At 42.7% G+C, this 19,045-nt stretch overlaps 2 protein-coding genes across 7 annotated transcripts in view; both read left to right on the top strand.

The window, feature by feature from the left end:
* Positions 1 to 1,094: 1,094 nt before the first annotated feature.
* hdgfl2 (HDGF like 2) lies at positions 1,095 to 9,005 on the top strand. Its single transcript, XM_071533529.1, has 16 exons — positions 1,095 to 1,324; positions 1,901 to 1,977; positions 2,788 to 2,929; positions 3,378 to 3,557; positions 4,187 to 4,309; positions 4,428 to 4,496; positions 4,626 to 4,806; positions 4,960 to 5,044; positions 5,169 to 5,466; positions 6,103 to 6,236; positions 6,340 to 6,407; positions 6,624 to 6,694; positions 6,826 to 6,927; positions 7,148 to 7,304; positions 7,418 to 7,535; positions 7,836 to 9,005. Exons 1-16 carry the CDS (start codon positions 1,253 to 1,255, stop codon positions 7,933 to 7,935), a joined length of 1,977 nt encoding a protein of 658 aa, XP_071389630.1. The 5' UTR covers positions 1,095 to 1,252; the 3' UTR covers positions 7,936 to 9,005.
* A 449-nt stretch (positions 9,006 to 9,454) lies between these two features.
* Positions 9,455 to 19,045, top strand: part of ap3d1 (adaptor related protein complex 3 subunit delta 1) — a 31,307-nt gene continuing 21,716 nt past the window's right edge. For all 6 annotated transcript variants that reach the window (XM_071533522.1, XM_071533523.1, XM_071533524.1 and 3 more), the window contains exons 1-11: positions 9,455 to 9,740; positions 12,884 to 12,979; positions 13,588 to 13,668; positions 14,172 to 14,252; positions 14,380 to 14,487; positions 14,706 to 14,835; positions 15,931 to 16,070; positions 16,410 to 16,483; positions 16,616 to 16,665; positions 17,239 to 17,288; positions 17,695 to 17,743. In XM_071533522.1, the coding sequence (XP_071389623.1) occupies positions 9,645 to 9,740; positions 12,884 to 12,979; positions 13,588 to 13,668; positions 14,172 to 14,252; positions 14,380 to 14,487; positions 14,706 to 14,835; positions 15,931 to 16,070; positions 16,410 to 16,483; positions 16,616 to 16,665; positions 17,239 to 17,288; positions 17,695 to 17,743 (955 nt within the window). In that variant the 5' untranslated portion in view covers positions 9,455 to 9,644. The remainder of the gene's footprint in view (positions 9,741 to 12,883; positions 12,980 to 13,587; positions 13,669 to 14,171; positions 14,253 to 14,379; positions 14,488 to 14,705; positions 14,836 to 15,930; positions 16,071 to 16,409; positions 16,484 to 16,615; positions 16,666 to 17,238; positions 17,289 to 17,694; positions 17,744 to 19,045) is intronic.

Consider the following 19,045-nt stretch of genomic DNA (forward strand, 5'->3'; position numbering starts at 1 on the left):
GTCATGCTGTGTCATCAGAGAGGTGACGGTGTTTAATTGCTGAGAAGTTAAAATGAAGGCAAGGCAAACTTTATTAATATAACACATTCATACACGGAAAATTCAGTGTGCTTCACATAAAACGAACACTTTTTTTTTTTAATTTGTCTAGTAAAGAAAGAAAGATAAAATAGTTAAGTACGGATAATAATCAACAATCAACTCATAAAATTAAATTTGAACGAAAAAAGTAGTAATTATGGATAATACAATAATAGTAAAACAACAAATACATATAAAATAACTTGTACCTACATACAGACGATTTAGTAAAAATCCACAGAGAAAAGCAATAAAGCTTATTAAACTTGTGAAAGTAGCTGCTATACCCTACAGTTTGTTTTGGCCTTAGCTAGTTAGTGTAGTCACTTCAAGCACATGCTAAACAAATTAGTCTTTTGTCTACACTTATATGCTGAGACCGAGACGAGACTGACTCCCTCACATGACCAGGAAGCCCATTCCACAGTAGTGAGCTCTGTGTGAAGGCTCTGCACATACTTTTATTTATTGTGGGAACATCTTTGAAATCCTGCATCCTGTGAGCTATTATGTGGATATGAATGATCAGATCTTTCATAATGTAACCCCACTCTATATCCCGCAAATAGATCTAGTAGATATAGTCCTTTCACTGATTCAGTTGCAGACACAGCTTGCAGTTTGCGCCGTCACTCCTCAACAAAAAGTCACTTATGGTTTTTTCTCGTATGGTATCACTGTAAATATTCCTATACCATTCCCATAGGATATGATATCTAGTTTATTATTTAACTGTGATATTTGTATAGTATCCTAAAATGTATTATTGGATTACTATACTTATTTTCCGTAAGGGCTCTGTGTGACAGGAGAACCACATTTATTTAATGTCAAAGAAACGTTTTAATTATCATTTAATTGCTATAACGCATGTCACCTGGACAAAATAAAAACATTTTTTTCATTAAAAAAATGAAGTACGAAGTCTTTTATTCTGAAGTCGACAGCAATATCTTACCGGAAGAGTCTTGTGTTTGCGGCTGTGTTCACGCCGCTGTCTCATCTCGCGGTAACGTAACGTTAGTGGACTGTTAGCTTGCTAGCTAACCCTCATCGTTTCCAGGTTTCGTGTCGACCTGAAAACAGCAAACGAAGAGAGACACAGGAGAAGCTACGCAATTAAATTATCTTAAAAAAAAACCACACAAAGGCTGCAGAGAGGAGCGGGAGAATGCCACACAACTTCCAGCCCGGAGACTTGGTCTTCGCTAAAATGAAGGGGTACCCCCACTGGCCAGCCAGGGTAAGCAACCGGAGGGGCGAAGGGGGTGGGCGGGCGACTGGCTCCTCTGCATGGGACGCCGGAGAAGCTTCTCTGGGTATCCTTGGCTGTATCTGACATGGATACCCATCTCACAGCTACATAACATTATTTTTGTGCAGGGTTAACCGGCTGCACTTTGCGATAGGCCCAAACTGTACAACCATTATGATTTGCATGAGATGCTGTTGGCCTAATCTGCATAAACGTACAGCAGCGAAGCTAACGTTGTTACTTTGGAAATGACGTTTGGGTCGTGCGTGCGTATTTTTGTCCAGATACAAGGCTTCTTTTCCATCCAAAATACTAATTCATTGTGCCCATCAAAATGGTTGAATCCCTGTTAAATGTCTATACACGTTGTGTTATTGGGCTGTGATGTCCATGCACTGTAAATCACATGGTGGTATATGCTAGAAATAACTCAATAACTACATGACACCATGTTTTCTGAGTCCCAGCTCATACTAATGAGCCCAGGCCTTCAGAAAACTTGGGAGTGATATTTTCTTCTTGCCTGTCTTCTTGATTTTCACCTGACTGTCTGTCTGTCCACAGATTGAAGATGTGGCTGATGGGGCAGTGAAACCACCTCCCAATAAAATACCAATTTTCTTCTTTGGGACACATGAAACGTGAGTACAGTACTGCATCTTTAATAGTTTACATAGAACAGTTAATTGTTTACAGAGAAATGTTTAACCCTAGATGATGGCAATTACCTATACTTATATTTGAATAGGGGAAATTGAATCATTGATTTAGCCAACTGAAATTTCATAAGCTCACCCTTTTAATATGTAATTGTGCTAATGTGTAAATTTAGACCTTGACTCATCTGTGTGTTAGCATGGTATTCTCTTATGTGATGTTGATATGTATTTTCTTGCCATGTCATTGTTTGTCAGGCTCCTTTATGCCTTTATTTTATACTTTTTTTTATATATTTTTTATATATATGTATATTTGTACATAGTAGTTAGATGTTTAGGTTTACCTCTGTCCATTTTGTTGTCCTTGTTTTTAACTGTATATTTATTCTGTGTAAGTACATTGTGAGCAACGAAAAAACCGGAGTCAAATTCCTTGTATGTGTACATACTTGGCCAATAAAGCTGATTCTGATTCGGGTATAGTAAGTTGTGTCAGGTTTAATGTGCAGTATGTTTTTGAGGGATGTGTTTATGTGTTTGATCCTGCATCACACACCATCTGTTTGGCAAGATGGCAGATGCATTATACTGACACATTCACTAGGTGGCACAGTCTACTGTTCTCTAGCTCTTCCTCAAGTCAGTGTAAAACCTCATTAGAGTAAATGTAAACAAACCTCTTGTCTTTCTTATTTAGCCAAGTTATTTACATTCAGGAAAACATTTCATTGGTTGCTTTCATAGTAAATATAGTTAATTTTTCCATGTTTTCTTTCTCTCTGTGTTTCACAGTGCATTCCTTGCACCAAAGGACCTTTTTGCCTATGAGAAGTATAGAGAGCGCTACGGGAAGCCCAACAAGAGGAAGGGATTCAACGAAGGCTTATGGGAGATCCAGAACAATCCACATGCCTCCTACAGTGCCCCACCTGTAGTAAGTTCACTTTTTTTAATCAGAAATCCTAGGGAAAAAATACATAATTGTAAATTGAAACAGAATCTGAAAGATACCTTTGATATCGATTTAGCAGTTACTCTCCCTTCAGGTGTCATACTTATCCACAGATTTTTCTCCTGCCCGTTGCTCTTTTGTTGTTCATGATCCTCATTTCTATGATTGATAATTTGTTAGAAATCTGGTGATGTGGTAGTCTGAGTCATGTCCGTTGTTGTAGAACTCATTAGCAAAATAACTAACTTATGAATTTCTTCTTATTGAAATGTTGTGTGAGACAATGTGTGGGAGTTTTTTTTACACATTTTGTCAATTACAATACTTGGTGACAGATGCGCTAGGGACCTACTGTTTTAAGATTTCAGTGTCAATACGTTTTTAATGAGAAAATTCCTACTCATCTCTCCTTATCGTGATTCGCGTGCAGCCAGCCAGCTCGTCTGACAGCGAGGGCAATAACGCCGGCGGAGGCAGCGAGGAGGAGGAGGAGGATGAAGAAGCTGTGGTGCCTCAGAAAGCGGACTCAGCAAGCGAGGTTGATTCTGATTCCGGAAGTGAAGACAGAGGAAGGGGAGGAGCAGTGAAGCGGAAGCCGCCGCCTGCTAAGGTTATTGTGCAGTCTTTTTCATTTCAGACTGTGTCATTGGAATTAAACCCCTGACAGAACTTAACAGCCTTTTCAGTGATTTGGCTGTTTAAAAGATTAACTCTTAAGATCGCTTTATGTTTCATCTGAATACTTTGTTGAACAGAAAAGTCTTAAGTATAATTTAGCAGTAATACACAAGAGGGAATTCTTTAGCACAATTATGGGTACAAAGACACTAGACACAGGATTCAGCCGAGTACCGTCAGCAGCACTGAAGAACCCATAATAATAGTAATAATAACCCATAATTGCTTGAGGAGGGGTACCAACATATCTATATTGACCGAGAAGTTTTTTTTAAAAGTTGTATACATACGTAAGAAAGGAAAACAGTAAAAAGCAAGAAAAAACACTAACTAGCTCCTGTGTTATGACAATAGTTGGCATAGCAACCAAAAAAGCATGACGAGCCGTACTTAATGGGAATTATCAGCATGGCTGGAATGCATCGTTGACCAATCGGATTGCTTGGCTGAAACAACCCGTTGTATAATGAATCTTACCCCATTTTAAACAGATTGCGTGCAAAATAACTATGTTGGTGCAGTCGACAAAGTATAATTTAATCTAATCTAATCCCATTTTAGCGGCCCCCTCCTCCAAAAAAGGCCCGGGGCTCATCCAGTGACAGAGATGGCGAGGAGAGCGGATCCCCGTCTGAACCAGAACCCTCTCCTTCAGAGTCCGACTCTGGCAAGAACAGTGACCAGGTCCACACACACACACACACACACACACCCTGGCACGATTGTTGGAGGTTTTGAAACTGAACAGCCTACAAATTAATATCATTTTGTTGTGTTGTTTTTTTGTTGCTTTCCCCAATAGGACTTCACCCCAGAGAAGAAATCTGTTGGACGGGGTGGAAAGAAAGCAGGAGGCAGAGGGAAGAAGAAGGTGAATCATTAGGGTCAATCATTGCCAAGGGGGTTGAATTTTGCACAGTTGTGCAGTAAAAGTGTTTGGGTACTTTTTGTAATGGCAGTTTTCTCTTTCTTTCTCCTCCTTTTCTCTGGGGTGCTGCAGAAGGCTTCGTCTGACTCTGACTCAGAATCGGGGTCTCAGTCAGAGAAGAAAGCAGCGGACAGCGAGTCAGAGGACGAGAAGCCACGGCCAGCCCTGTCCGGCTCCGAATCCCAGTCTGGCTCAAAGTCTGACTCAGAGTCAGACCCTCCGCCACGGAAGGGCCCTCAGGGGCGCAAGAAAGGTGAGGGTTCACTCTTATTAAAAGGAGCTAAATCCGGAATCCTAGAGGTGTAGTTTGTTAATGGAGGAATAGTTGTATGCCCTGCTTTTTGCTTCAGTAACTCCAGCAGTGCCCTGCTTTTTCTGCCCTGTGGCTGTCCTTTCCCATCCACAGAGAAACCCCCACCAAAGCCCCGGGGACGGAAACCCAAACCTGCCCCGGCAAAACGAGCACCTTCATCATCCTCCGACAGCGACAGGTCAGCCTGCTCTAAGTCTTCTGTTCTTTTCTGCTCGTGCCCCACTGTTGATATATTATGAATGCCCGGTGTACAAATCAGTCTGTTGTGAATGGCAGCATAATGGCGGCCCTGTTTTCCACAGTGACAGTGAGCCCGACCGCATCAGCGAATGGAAGAAACGAGACGAGGAGCGCCGGCGAGAACTAGAGGAGCGTCGGAAAAGGGAGGAGGCGGAGGAGCTCCGCCGGCTACGTGAGAGAGAGAAGGAGGAGGAGGAGAAGAAGAAAAAGGAGAAAGAGAAGGGTAAAAAAGGGAGTGACAGTGACAGTAGCAGTAGCTCAGATGAAGGCGTAGACGATCACCCGCTGAAGAAGTCCAAGAAGCCCCCTCCGCCCCCGATCCCTGCGCCCTCTGACTCTGATTCTCCAGCCCCAGCTGAGGTACGGTCACTAGCTGGAGAAACACATTGTATGGGGGAGCATGGATAATGCTTCTGTTTTTAACCATCATAAATATACTTTCCATTTTGCTTTATTCAAAGGAATAGGATTGCACATGACAGAGAGAACATATTACGATTTTTGTATTCATTTTCGTCCCTCTGAGCTTCATCAGCAGTCACTTGCTATGATGACAGTATTTTGGTCCAGATTCGGGTGTCCATTTGTCTATTGGCAGTGATTTATTGACTGTTTTTTGAGCAGCTACTCATCTGAAACTTAGTCTTAAAAACAAGTCTGCTTTAACCACTAGGTTGTAGGCTATATATTGATATTTGGTGTTCTTTGAAGATGTGTAAGAATAGAAACATTGTTTGTATGATGTCCTAAATACAAACCTGTTAGATGTGAGAATGATCTAATTTAGCTAAATGAATTCCCTGCCATCTACAGGTATCCTTTTTCAAGTCAGAAGCAGATCTCTTGTCTGTAGACACTGATGACACGCAGAAAGCAAGAAACGCAATCCCATTCCTTTGAATTGACGTTCTGTGGAAAGATTATGCACCGACTAGTCAGAGTGCAGTGGCTTAACTACAAATTGTGTGATTCTATTTTGCTTTTCCCTTCGCAAAGGCGAAAAAATCTGCCAAGCGGTCAGACAACCAGAAGAAGGCGAGAGTGAAGAAAGAGAAGGAAGGAAAAGACAGAAAGGAGAAAGAGCTAAAGGAGAAGAAAGCCCAGCGGTCAGAGGAGAAGTCCAGGGCCAGGTGAGCACACCATGGGGAACCAAAGACTACAGTATATGAACCTCATTAGGTTAACCTCATAAAAAATGAATGTACACAGATCACTGAGCTCCCTCTTCCTCAGGTCAAAGCCTGAAAAACCCAGACGCAAACCAGAGAGGCCTCCAGAGAAGAAAGTGGAGAAGAAAAAGGGTCAGTCTCCTCATACAGTCACAGTCACTGAACACTGTCAGTTGAAACAGTCAAGTGATCATAGCCTGGTGGAAATTAATTTGCACAGTCTGAAACAATGCAACAAGTAGACAGATTCACTGAAAGCAGAGGTCAATGATGTTCAATCTTGTTTTAATGAGAGGGGAAGTAAACATTTATTGAATAGTGACCGTTATTTGGTGTGTCCATAAGCAGAGCCATCACCAGAGGAAAAGCTACAGAAACTCCACACAGATATCAAGTTTGCACTCAAAGTGGACAACCCAGTAAGTGACATCTCTGACATAACAATGACATCTTCCTTTTTATTTACGAGAAAAAAGTTTCACTCCTTCCACTGTCTTTATGCAACCATCTCTGCACGTCCTTTTTTGACTGAGAATTGTGTGTTTTCTAGGACATAGAGCGGTGTCTACAGGCCCTAGCAGAGCTCGAGGCTGTGCCAGTCACCAGCCAAATCCTGCATAAGAACGCTGATGTTATTGCCACACTAAAAAAGGTGCATTTTCTTCTACACTCTGACCGTATTAAAATAGATGCATAATGTGTGACCAGTGTGATGGCCCCAAAAGTGTACAAACCCATCTTGCATTCGTGGCATGATATTTGACTCAAAGTAATGGCCTAGGACTGGTGCATTAACTGTACTTTTGTTTATTACCTATACTTTTGTTCTCCTTTAAATTATCTTCTCCATTCTTAACTTTTCCCCTGTCTAGATTCGGCGGTATAAAGCCAGCAATGCAGTCATGGAAAAGGCTAGTGATGTCTACAACAAGTTAAAACTCCGCTTTGTGGGCAAGGGAGAGGTGGTCGCTAAACCTAAAACAGAGGAGAAGGAACCACAAGATAATGGGAAGGACACACAAAACACAGGTAAAGGCTAAATATATTTGCTGTGGCCTGCCCTGCCCATCAGTCAGTATAATACATTTGATGAAAATGAAATGATTATCTGCATTATATCAATATGGATTTTCTTTTTCTAGACTCCACTCCTGTGAACGGGGAATCGGAAGAGAAAAAAGAGGATATGGAGGTAGAGGAGAAGCCAAATTCCCCTGCCCAGGAGGAGAATGACGAGCACATGGCTTCAAGCCCAAACAGGTAAACATCCCCTTCGAAGCAGAACGTCTTTGTTTACTCGCTCTACATTCGGTTGTCACGGTATGTGTAACTGATGGGATTTGAAAGCGGCTCTCATGTGGGAACTACAAAACACCCACCTGTCAGTTAAAAGTGAATCTTCGTTGGCAAAGGGCCATATTTGGGCTCGAGCAGAACTACTGTGCCCTGTATTCTACATATTCACTCAATACTCAAATGGCAATCTGCCCCATTTAATACATGTGTGGCACAGTAGACGCAGCAGTAGTTGTGACTGTGTGCTTTCTCTTTCTCCAACAGACCCAGCCCCGACAGCCCTGCTGAACAACAGACGCACACGTACGACGAAGCAGACCACGGCATCTCTGCAGAGACAGAACCACCTGCCATAGAAAGCTGAAAAACCTTGAAGAACGGCTACAGTGGACCAAGTGCTAAAAGACGGTGGCCTCCTTTGTTTAACATCATTCGGTCCTCCTGGCCCAACGCACCCCCCAGCATTTTCCTACCTGTTAAGCCAATGTTGATGTTTTGGACATTTTGTACTGTAATGATATCAAACCAGAAGGCCCCTGTGCTTAAAACACTTTGGTCCATTGTTTATCACAGCGAAAAGGAAAGCTCACTAGTCTGATAGTTTGTGACACTGCGCGAACCCCCTTGTTTCTGAAATGTATTTTTCCTTTTATACGACACTCAGCCCGTCCCGGATCCTCACCCCATACCCCCAGCTCCAGGCTACCATGTTTTTTCTCCCACATGAACTCTAACGTTGGTCTTTCATACTGTATGTATATTGAGTGATTCCATTTTTAGCACTTGTAAGAGGAATTTAGGCGGGGCTAGAATGATGAGATAAAACTTTAATGATCCCTGTGGGGGAACTGGGCGGAAATGGAGCCATGCTGTGAATGTTTCGCTTTGAAGATTTTGTGCAGCCGTACATCCGTTGGCTTTACCTTTTTTATAAAGCCTACAGAACATCACAAAGGCCTACTGTCTGTGTGTTTGGGACAGTGAGAGTGGTGCAGTACTATTTGTGTGAGTCTTTTATGTTCGATATTTGTTTTTTAATTATCTGGTCTTGCTTCCTATTAATCCAGTCTGAAATGTTAAGCCATGAAATTCAGTCACTTAAACTGTTTTCCAACTGAGGTCCACCTACTTTTTTATAACCTTGTTTTCAGATATTTGCGTCTATATTTTTGTCTTAACTAATGAATGCTGTGGAGTTACACGCCCTGCCATCTTGTTTTCCCATAGTGTCTGCTTTCAGTAACTTGCATATTAAATGGGATAACTGTACAGATTGATATGGCCCTTATTTGCAAGTTGTGCAAAAGCTATTCAGATCCCATGTAGCTGCAGCCTATTTTGACATTTGCCTGTCACACGCATACAGCAGAAGTGTTTTTAGTGCTATGTAAATTGGTAAAACATTTCTATGGCAAAACAATTCTATACATTAGTTGAGACTTGAATAAAAATCTCAGCATGGTTTTGGTCCCAACTTATTTCTTGGTATGTAAAACCTGGCTTTCATTTATTAGCTGTGCCTCCTTGGGATGTTGCCAAAAGACAGTATATCACCAGACAGCTGATGAGTTTTCATTTTTTGGTACCCATGAGGCACTTGATTATAATTATTGCATATCCATGCGCTTGTATGTGGAAGTCTTGTAAATACATGGAACCTATTAATAGAAGTTGCCTGCTAATTTTATTAAGCAATATTGCATGGACTATCAGGCTGACAATGTCATCCATTGAATTTGATGGGGATACTATTTCAATTATACATAAAGTGGCAGCGGCCTTTAATTTAATTGATTCCTATATGAGAATCTCGCATAATACTCAAGTCAGCTGACTTTAGACGCCATTTTGTCAGCCATTTCCTACACTGATCCATTGCCAGCGTCTTTGCACAGCACAGGACGCCCGGTCTGGCCTCGCCTTCATCTTCCCGGGATTAGTAAACAGCAGCGGATCCTGCAAAGACGGTACCCGGGTGGATGAGAGACAGTCCAGCGGGTCGGTCAGCACCCACAAGACCTCTGCCAGGCGCTTGGTCCCCCAGGACAGAAGCGATACAAGTCACAGCCAGACATGGCTTTGAAGATTGTCAAAGGGAGCATCGATCGGATGTTCGATAAAAACCTTCAAGATTTAGTACGTGGCATTAGGAATCACAAGGAAGATGAGGTAAAACGATCAACTAACTGATGTTCTCACCTGGAACATTTTCACTGTCACATTCATCAATGTTTTGCACGTCAACACATACTGCTATTGCTGTAATCGCTACCGTTGACTAGCTAGCCAGCGTTAACAGCTAACGCTAGGTAAGTTAACGTAGGTTAGACTGGCCAGCTAACGTTAACGTTAGCTCATTGCTCGAGTCAGCTCAGTCATTCTGCTCGTTAGCTACTTGGGATAGTCCAGGCGTTTTCAATGGCTTGTGCAGCCAGCTGGATATTCACAGAAAGTGGGGGATGAAAGCTCTTGTTAAGTCTGTAGTGTAACATAGCTGTCAATTTTTAAGCTAGCAAGGTGACGTTATACACCTTACGTTAACTAGCAATCCTGAGTCTCGTCTAGGTGACAGCCTGCTAACAGCACCAGCAAGTTAGAGGAAGCTAGCTTGCTAGATTATCACCGTTCACTAGGCGATTACTCATCCGGATAAAGGGGATCTCACTAGAAGGCACTGCTAACGCTACTAGCCTGGAGGACGACCTAATGTTAGGCAACTATCTAGCTCGTAGTGATTATATTCTGTGGACAAAACAGGCCTGGCCAAAGGCATCCGTGTTGGTCACTCATTTTCAGAGGGTCTTGAATCGAGTTCAGTCAGTGAAAGTTGTCGTTTATTGAGTTGATAAACGTCAGTTACTGAATGGATGATGTGATGCTCTCCCTCACAGAGAGGACACAGTGTGAAAGAGGCCGTAATTACTTAAACCTGTAGATCCGCTTCACTTCCATGACCATAATTAAGCAAAGATCATCATCATCGACATGCTATCAAAATGGCAATCGATTTAGTAAGCCCGTAATTTCTTTTGTGATTGTTATAAAATGATGCTTTTATAGAATTATCCAGGAGAGAAAACGAGTCAGCCAACAGCTCAGTTTGCACATCACATCAGTGATTGAAGGTGATGTCATCTCTATCAGAGATGGCAAAGCTCATCTCAGAATTAGAGCTGAGGGGGAGTGGGGGTGGGATGGGCCATTAGAGGGCACTGTTTGGGGAAGTAAAAGCACAGATATGTTTCCAAATCACTAGTCAGCCTACTCTCACTTTGTGCTGATTTGAGGTTTGTGTTGACCTTGTTTATGCTGTAATGATGCTCTTCCATGTAGTAAATTAGGACGGGGGGGAGGCAGGATTCCTGAGTTATAGGCGCACAGTGCGGTGGCGCTGTCTACACCTGTCACAATCTGCAAGTCGGGTGTGAAATTCAGAGTTACAGTGTCTGGCCTGAGGGCTTTATAGATGTGATCTTTTTTTCAACATGCCAGATTTGTCCTGTGTTTGCCATCTCATCAGGGAATCCCTTTACAAGCATGTGTTGCATGTACTCTCACAAGCAGGCCCAATCAGCTGTATGCACACATGTTTGGGATATTGTGTCATCTGTGTTTGTCCCTTCATGATTTTGGATATGGAAAATGACCACCCAGTTTAGCCATTTCATCTGTACTGAGCCATCCATGCTTGATCTCTTGATTCAGTGTATGGACTGAGCCGTTCTCTATAGGTAACCCAACCTGGCCTACCTAGATAAGGTGTTGGTTGCCCAGCCAACAGCAGACAGTTTGCTGAAATATTAATACGGTGTGTGTGTGTGTATGTGTGTTTACTTTTTCCTCTCCAGCCCACAGTTTCGCATACACTCTCTCTATTTGTTTTTCATGTGTGTGCCGAGTCCTTGCACAGCTCATTCATTCACTCCCTCCCTCCCACGTCCTTGGAACAGCAGCCGTATCAAAAAAAGGTGTGAGGATGTTCTAAGTGTAGGCCTAATTTACATGATATCCCTGATTGGCAATGGGAGTTTTAGACCTACTTGTATTTGGCTTATGTTAAATGAAAAGGCCTGGTGCTACTTGGCATTGACTCAGCTTTCCCCTTCTGTGCTTGGAAGGCCATAGACCTTGTATCCCTCCTTTGCTTCCCCTATAACTCCAGCTCAAACTGCTGTGCTGGCAGAAAGACCGTGTGTCTTGGCCCTGTGACAACTATGTCAGTTATTTCAATGGGATCTGAATTAGTCATTGAAGGAGAGTGTGATGGGGAAAGCACTGTGTGTGTCTGGTGATACTGTGTCTCCCCATGCTTGCCCTCCAGACCTGCCAGCCTCCTTTTCTCCAGGAGCGGCAGAATGCAATCCCACCCCCCTCTACCTCCTCCTGTCACTGTGCTGTCTCATGACTGCAGACACATGACCAGCACGCACTCACACTCTACACAGCCATATGTGTACGTGTCCGTTCTCCAAGGTTGCTCCTCTCAACAATGTTTGGCTGATTGCTCCGTCTAAAGGTCTAACTAAGCTTGTCCTCCACACACAAATTATTGTGCCATTATGTTTTCTCACTATTGCAGGGAAATGTTAAGGCGAATGAGTAATCTTGTCTATTGTGCCAGGGGTCAAAAGAGCTGCTATTTTTTGACTCATTCATTTAGGACCTAGTTCATCTACCAGACTCTTTCCAGCCTCCTGGACATATTAATTTATTGAAATGCTTTAGGCCGTAGTGCAGACCTCCAATTCAGATAATTTGACCTGTATTTGAAGTGGATACAGTTATGAAAGAGTTATGAAATTACCTGTGCCCTTTTACATACGTAATACAACCCATATTTAGTATCTGTGTAATTGTAATGATACAGTGAAATCATTTGGTCATGATCTTGTTTCATATTTTTTGCTCTACAAGCATGACCAGTATTTGGTGTGAGGCCTAAGCTGTATGAACCAGTTTATTGAGTTAAAGTCTTTTCCAACGGTGGATGACAACAATCTCATAGATAAGTGGTACCATTTCACGCGCATCAGTATGACCACCAGGGAAGTAAACATTTTATCTCTACAGGCCACACAGCCACATCCCAAAATTCACCTGCCACTTTTTTTTTAACTTCAGAATGGAATAGAGCCTCCAAATGATGGTTCGTCACCTGTCAAACTGTCCGGTGTAGTGGACAAACCTAGCAGCAGCAGCCAAAGATTTCCCAGCATGCGTCCGGTGGTCGGTAGTAATTTTCCACTCTGGATATCACTTCACCTCATCTGACCTGCTGTCTGTTGTTTGCCCTCTCCTCTGTCTGCCCCCAGGCCAAGTACATCTCCACCTGCATCGACGAGATCAAACAGGAGCTCAAGCAGGACAACATCGCTGTCAAGGCCAATGCAGTGTGCAAGCTCACCTACGTAAGATCTCTCAGCACCCTCCACTGATTCACTGACTCTTTCTGTCCGTCATTTCAACCCACTGCATAGACACAGATACACGTACAGATAGATATTCTCTGCCTATGTCTCTCAGTATAAGCCCATCTGTGTCCCTGTGTATAGATACATACAGGCCATCTGGGTTCTTGGGGCCACAGCTAACTTGTTAATGATGCAACCAGTCTCTCTTTATGCCTGTTAGCATTACAAAGTTATCCATTCTTACCACTTTACAGTCTGTTGACAGTCAAATGTGTTAAAAACAGATGTTAAGATATGATTCATGAACTGTTTAAAAATATGTGGTTTGGATGGGAACCTAAAGTGGTATACTTCGCTTATGTTGTTTTTCCCCACTTTGCTGCACTCTGTGTATCTTAAGTCCTATCTCTGTTAAAAGAAAGCACCATTTCTATTTATAGCCAAGGCCTACTTTTGGGTTTAGATGTCCTGTCGCGATTGGCATCTGTGCTTAGTTTGAAAGCTCTCAGCGCAATGCATTTAGTCTCTCTGTGGTCCACAGGGACTGCTCCACCTTTATTCACCCTGCCCTTTTCTCTTTCTCTCTCTCTCTTCTGTGTTTACAGCTTCAGATGCTGGGCTATGATGTCAGCTGGGCCGCTTTCAACATCGTTGAAGTCATGAGCTCCTCCAAGTTCACATACAAGGTGAGACTGGGAGACAGGAATATAACGAGAAGTCTCGGAAATACTGACTTAAGAACTCAGCCTAGTCGGAACTGATTGTGGTGATTTGGGTGCAAGTATACAGTATGTTCAGGTTAGTGTAGCTGACTGATCAGTGTTGAGAGCGGTGGTGGAGGGAGGCATTCTGGGAAACCAGAACTTATTGTTGAGACATCTGGAAGTGTCTTGGGAAGGACACTCAAGGAAACATCAGTGATGGGAGGTGTCCAACCCTAATGACATACCAGCTCTCACCAACCGCCCTTTTCTCTAACATCTAAGCTAGGTTTCTACATAGATTCTCACCCAAAAATAGTACAAGCGATTGTCTCAGCAGATCCTGTGTATATGTAAATGTCTATGAAATTAATACAGGTTGCCAAATTTGTGTAATAATAGCACTGTACAGTAATATGTACTATGTAGTTACACCATTAAAATGCCATGTAATATCTAAATGTCTCTGGTTGCTGTTCTTCCTGCAGAGGATTGGCTACCTGGCTGCCTCGCAGTGCTTTCATGAAAGCACTGATGTCATCATGCTGACAACCAATCAGATTCGAAAGGTCAGTGACGCTCCTCTTCCTTGCACTCTGTGCCTGTGTGTCGCTGAAGATGATCTCGTCTGCCAACCCTTTCTCTCTCACACTCTTTTTTTTTTCTCTCTCTCTCTTTTTCATTTGTCTCTCCCAGGATCTCAGCAGTCCCAACCAGTATGACACAGGTGTTGCCCTCACTGGCCTCTCCTGTTTTGTGACCCCTGACCTGGCTCGGGACCTGGCCAATGATATCATGACTCTGGTGAGTCCTTGAGAATATGTCAAGAGGTCTATCACCAACGACTTCTCCTTGTTTATTTTCTCTGGCTACAGCTGAGTAGTGCACTACTCTTCCTTCCCCCATTACTTTTCCCCATTAGTCTTTCTTTACCTAAAGGCCTGTCAGTTTTATAGACTTAGTTTCATAGATCTGAACACAACACTCTGTCTCAACTGTCTCTACCCCTTTTTCCGCTCTAGATGTCGCACACTAAACCCTACATCAGAAAGAAAGCGGTGCTGATCATGTACAAGGTGTTTCTGAAGTACCCAGAGTCTCTGCGCCCTGCTTTCCCCCGGCTCAAGGAGAAACTGGAGGATCCAGACCCAGGTATCGAGAAAGACACCGCATCCAGTCTGCTCATGTTGGAAGCTGGTGCCCCACATTTTACTGAAGTGAAAAACGAGACAGTTGTTTGCTAGTTTTGCCAGGGGTCTCGGCTGTGTCTCTTGGTTTGGGCCAGACGTGCTTGTTCCAGAGCGAGGAAGCTAAACTGTAGAGTCTGCTGGCACCCATGGGGACAGACATTCTCTGTCACCTGAACCCTATGAATTATTCAGCAGCTAAGGATATGAGAATAACGAAGGCTCATTTGTGATACTGCCAGGGCTGTCTGGCAATATTCAGCAGCCCACAGGACTATTTCTGCTGCGCCGACAAAAACACCTCGCAGGACATTTGTCTGTTTTTATGGCATATTGCTCGGGCCATACCTGTGCTGTGTCACTTATGTCAGTGAGCCTGTATTCACTGATCTGAGACGGTGTAAAGCCTTTATCTGATAAAAGCTAGTTTCAGATATTGTGAAAAGGATATGTCCACAGTGATATAAGGAAAAAACATTGTACTCTTTCAAATCTTAAAATGCACATCAGCCATTATGGGATATAACCTGACAGGCAAAAACAGAAATGCCTGCACACCTGTAATGGAAAAAAACAGGTTTTTGCCATATTATTCTTTGTATTTTTATAACTTTTCACTTATTTCATACTGCAAATATTTCACATCTTTTATATATTTTTATATCATACACTTCTACTTTGCCCCAGTGTGTTCTGCTATTATTTTGCACAGCCTCATAATTCTGTAGTTCACTTTTTTTCATACTTTCATTCATACATTTCTAATAAACACATTCTAGTGTTGAAATTGTCAGTTGCGTTATGCGTTCCTGTTGCTGTTGCAACGTGCCACTCTCCCCACAGGGATCATTAAAGTTTCATCTTCATTGTTTTTTTCTAGATATTTAAATTCATATGAAATATCTAAGTAAATGATATTTTTACATTGGCATTATAAGTGCAGAGCCACCTTTCTGTTTTTGGCTGAAAAAGCCTATCTTGGTTAGATTCATGTATTGCCTGTATCATGATGTGGATGTGCACAACCTGCTTCCTGTCTGATGTATTTTGTCCTCGTTAGGCGTCCAGTCAGCAGCAGTGAACGTTATCTGTGAGCTCGCCCGGAGGAATCCCAAGAACTATCTGTCTCTGGCCCCACTCTTCTTCAAGCTCATGACCTCCTCCACTAATAACTGGGTTCTCATTAAGATCATCAAGCTGGTGAGTTAACAGGAAGAGGTGTGTGTGTCTGTGTCTGTGTCTTCCAGGAGTCTGTGTCTTCCAGGAGTTATGTGTGTACAACACACATAACTCCTGGAATGGATTGTACATCATAAATTGATTACAAACAGTGTAAGAGTATCCAAGGGATTTTTCCTTTTTTAAAAAGTTTTATTTTTTTCTGATTGATTGGTATCGGCTACATGATGCCTGATCAAATCCCGATCAATTTATTTATTTAAATTCTCCCTCTCCACTCCATTTACGGCAGTTAGATCAGAGACAAAAGTTGATCGGGACATCTCTAGTTTGTATGTGTCATGGCACTCTGTTTTACAGTTTGGCGCGCTCACACCACTGGAGCCACGGTTGGGGAAGAAGCTGATCGAACCTCTGACAAACCTAATCCACAGGTGAGATGGCCACAGAAACCCCTCTATGTTTAATCTCTACCACGGATAGTAAAGGTAGTCTGGTTTTATGTATATGTCAATAAATAATCTTCTCTATCTCTCCTCTCCTCACCTTGTCCTCCTCTCTCACAGTACCTCTGCCATGTCCCTGCTGTATGAATGTGTCAACACAGTGATTGCAGGTCAGTACTACTATTCTGTGGGCAGTCTAGTGGCCTTGTTTAGCTCTGTGTGTGTACAGCATGGCACAAATACTGCCAGGGTTAGGGGTTCAACTCCCACTGGTGCCAAACCTGCTTAAAATGGTACTGTAAGGCAGTTGATATAAAAGTGTCCTCAGAATGGTATATGCATGTTTAAGGCATATATTATTACTTTGCCTCCACACTCAGGTATAAGCACCCTCACCTCTCCTTCATTCAAGATATACAGTAGCGCATTGGTACTGGCTCACTTACAAAAGCATCAGCGTTTCCTCTTTCCACTCATGCAAAATGCAAAACTCAGCATTTTGCCAGCACTGCTATAGAATAAACTTAAAATGCAGCCTCAACCCAATCCAACAGACTCGATTAACTTGAAAATTGACCTTAAATGATCCTGGGGATTTGGGGTCGACATTGTGCATCACCATGTGCACTTACATGTTGGACACAGATTTTGAGTAAATGCACATCTTGGATCTGTTTTGTTTTTTCTGCTTCTCACATTCAGATTCAGATCTAATTGTTTTGTTTTTTTGTCCCGCATTGCAGTGTTGATTTCCTTGTCCTCTGGGATGCCCAACCACAGTGCTAGTATTCAGGTAAGGCTCTGAGGTCCACTCCTCTTTACTGTGGTTAGATGTTGATTATAACCCTTTCCACTCCAGTTGAATCACAGTGCATGTTTTCATCAATTTCTGTTCACAAGTCTGTCTGTCCTAACACCTTTTCAATAGAGATACACCAACTGGTCAGACTCATAAAACTCTCTTTTCAGTTTCATTCCTTGTGACAATAATGTGTCTTGTCTTGTGTCAATACTGCATGAAATGGCCATTTCCCCCCCTCAAAAATAGGATCCATTTCCCCCCACTTTTGTTTTCCTCATGTATGTTCTATGAAGTGTGCCAACATGACAAAACTGAAACTGGTGTGGAAAGGTTTACAGTGATGATAATGGCTTTTCCCCTTCTCCCTCCTCCTCTATTTTTCTCTTCTTTCCCTCAGCTCTGTGTGCAGAAACTGCGAATCCTGATAGAAGACTCGGACCAGAACTGTGAGCCCTCTGTCAATGCCTGCAGTGTGTCATTCTCTCATTGTCTGCGTGTTTCTGAGTAGCGAACAGTCCACCCATTTAGACGGCAACAATGTAGACCCCCTGTCTCTGGATAACTCGAAAGTTATTACCTTGTCGCTCTCAATTTGGAGGCCTGTTTTGGAATACCACTGCACTTACACAGTCACATAGTTGCCATTGTTCTGCTACCATCAAGCGCAGAACTTGGTTTTATAGACACATTACATACTCCTCGGTGCATGGGCAGGTTGGTTTGTTCATGCTGTGCTGTTGGAGCTGAGGTTGATGCATCCTGCCATTCGAGTTATCTGGACCTCCCGTGCTTATTGTGGTGTGTGTTGAGTAGAATTAGTATTAGACCCTGTGGTGTGACTAGAGCAGATTGTGGACCTGGGTTCTATGTTTTGTTTTCCTTTGAGCGCTCCTCTTGGTGGCTCCTAAGATCACGCTTTAGGTTAAACACTTGCAAATGTACATTTATTAATGTATTTCAAGCCTGTGAAAGACCAGGTTTTCCCTGGTTCCCAGAGAGGCTTCGGTGGTAACGTCACCAGGATGGTGGGTTTTGTGTGGGAATAGTCTCACTAAGAACAAATAACAAACTTCAGGAACAAACATAAGGCTGTTGAAGCCCTTTTAGAAGCTCTGAGCAAGGAATGGGCAGTGTTGGAGGTCCTTCCTTGTTTGCAAATATTTAATACATGCAAAAGTCACAAAATATATAACATAATTCACATTTTCATTCAGGTGGCTGTTGGTGAACTGCCTTACCCATCAGTCATGCTTAATGCTTCAAATGTATTGCTCCCCAATAGAAGGCCAATCAAAGAGGAGGTTTGTGTGTTCTTTCCATCCTTCCATTTACTTACGCGTTGATTATGCATATGTAAGTAAATGCTGCTTTACCCTGTTCTATGAAGGTCTCTGTGATTCTTTGCTGATGAAACATTTCATCACTGAATCAAAATTGCAATGAAAGTTGCCATACTTCTGGAATTGCAAACTCATTTGCAAATACATTTTAGCAACAAGATCCTTGTGTAGAACCCTGCAGATGGTTTGCAGAAACATAAATGCGTTGCCTTTTTTTTTTTAACACTTTATTTATCCAAGGGAAGAAAAAGAGCACATATGCTCTTTTTCAGTGACATCCTATTTTGCATTCATGCAGTTACACACATTCCCATTTGGAAGCTGCCCAGTAGAACCACAGACTTCTACTGTTGGGCCAATGAGCAGCTTCATTGCAGCAGTCGAGGGTCAAGTGCCTTGCTCCAGGGA

The sequence above is a fragment of the Centroberyx affinis genome, unplaced genomic scaffold (genome assembly GCF_046629955.1).
Source record: "Centroberyx affinis isolate AG114_WGS23_722 - 3 ecotype Tasmania unplaced genomic scaffold, CSIRO-AGI_Caff_v1 ptg002373l_1, whole genome shotgun sequence".
Lineage (NCBI taxonomy): Eukaryota > Metazoa > Chordata > Actinopteri > Beryciformes > Berycidae > Centroberyx > Centroberyx affinis.

Bases quoted from the DNA above. Each gene is read 5' to 3' on its own strand.
- hdgfl2 (XM_071533529.1), top strand. From the start codon at position 1,253: ATGCCACACAACTTCCAGCCCGGAGACTTGGTCTTCGCTAAAATGAAG. The intron at 2,930-3,377 runs GTAAGTTCACTT...ATTCGCGTGCAG, and splicing joins CCTACAGTGCCCCACCTGTA to CCAGCCAGCTCGTCTGACAG. The intron at 5,467-6,102 runs GTACGGTCACTA...CCCTTCGCAAAG, and splicing joins ATTCTCCAGCCCCAGCTGAG to GCGAAAAAATCTGCCAAGCG.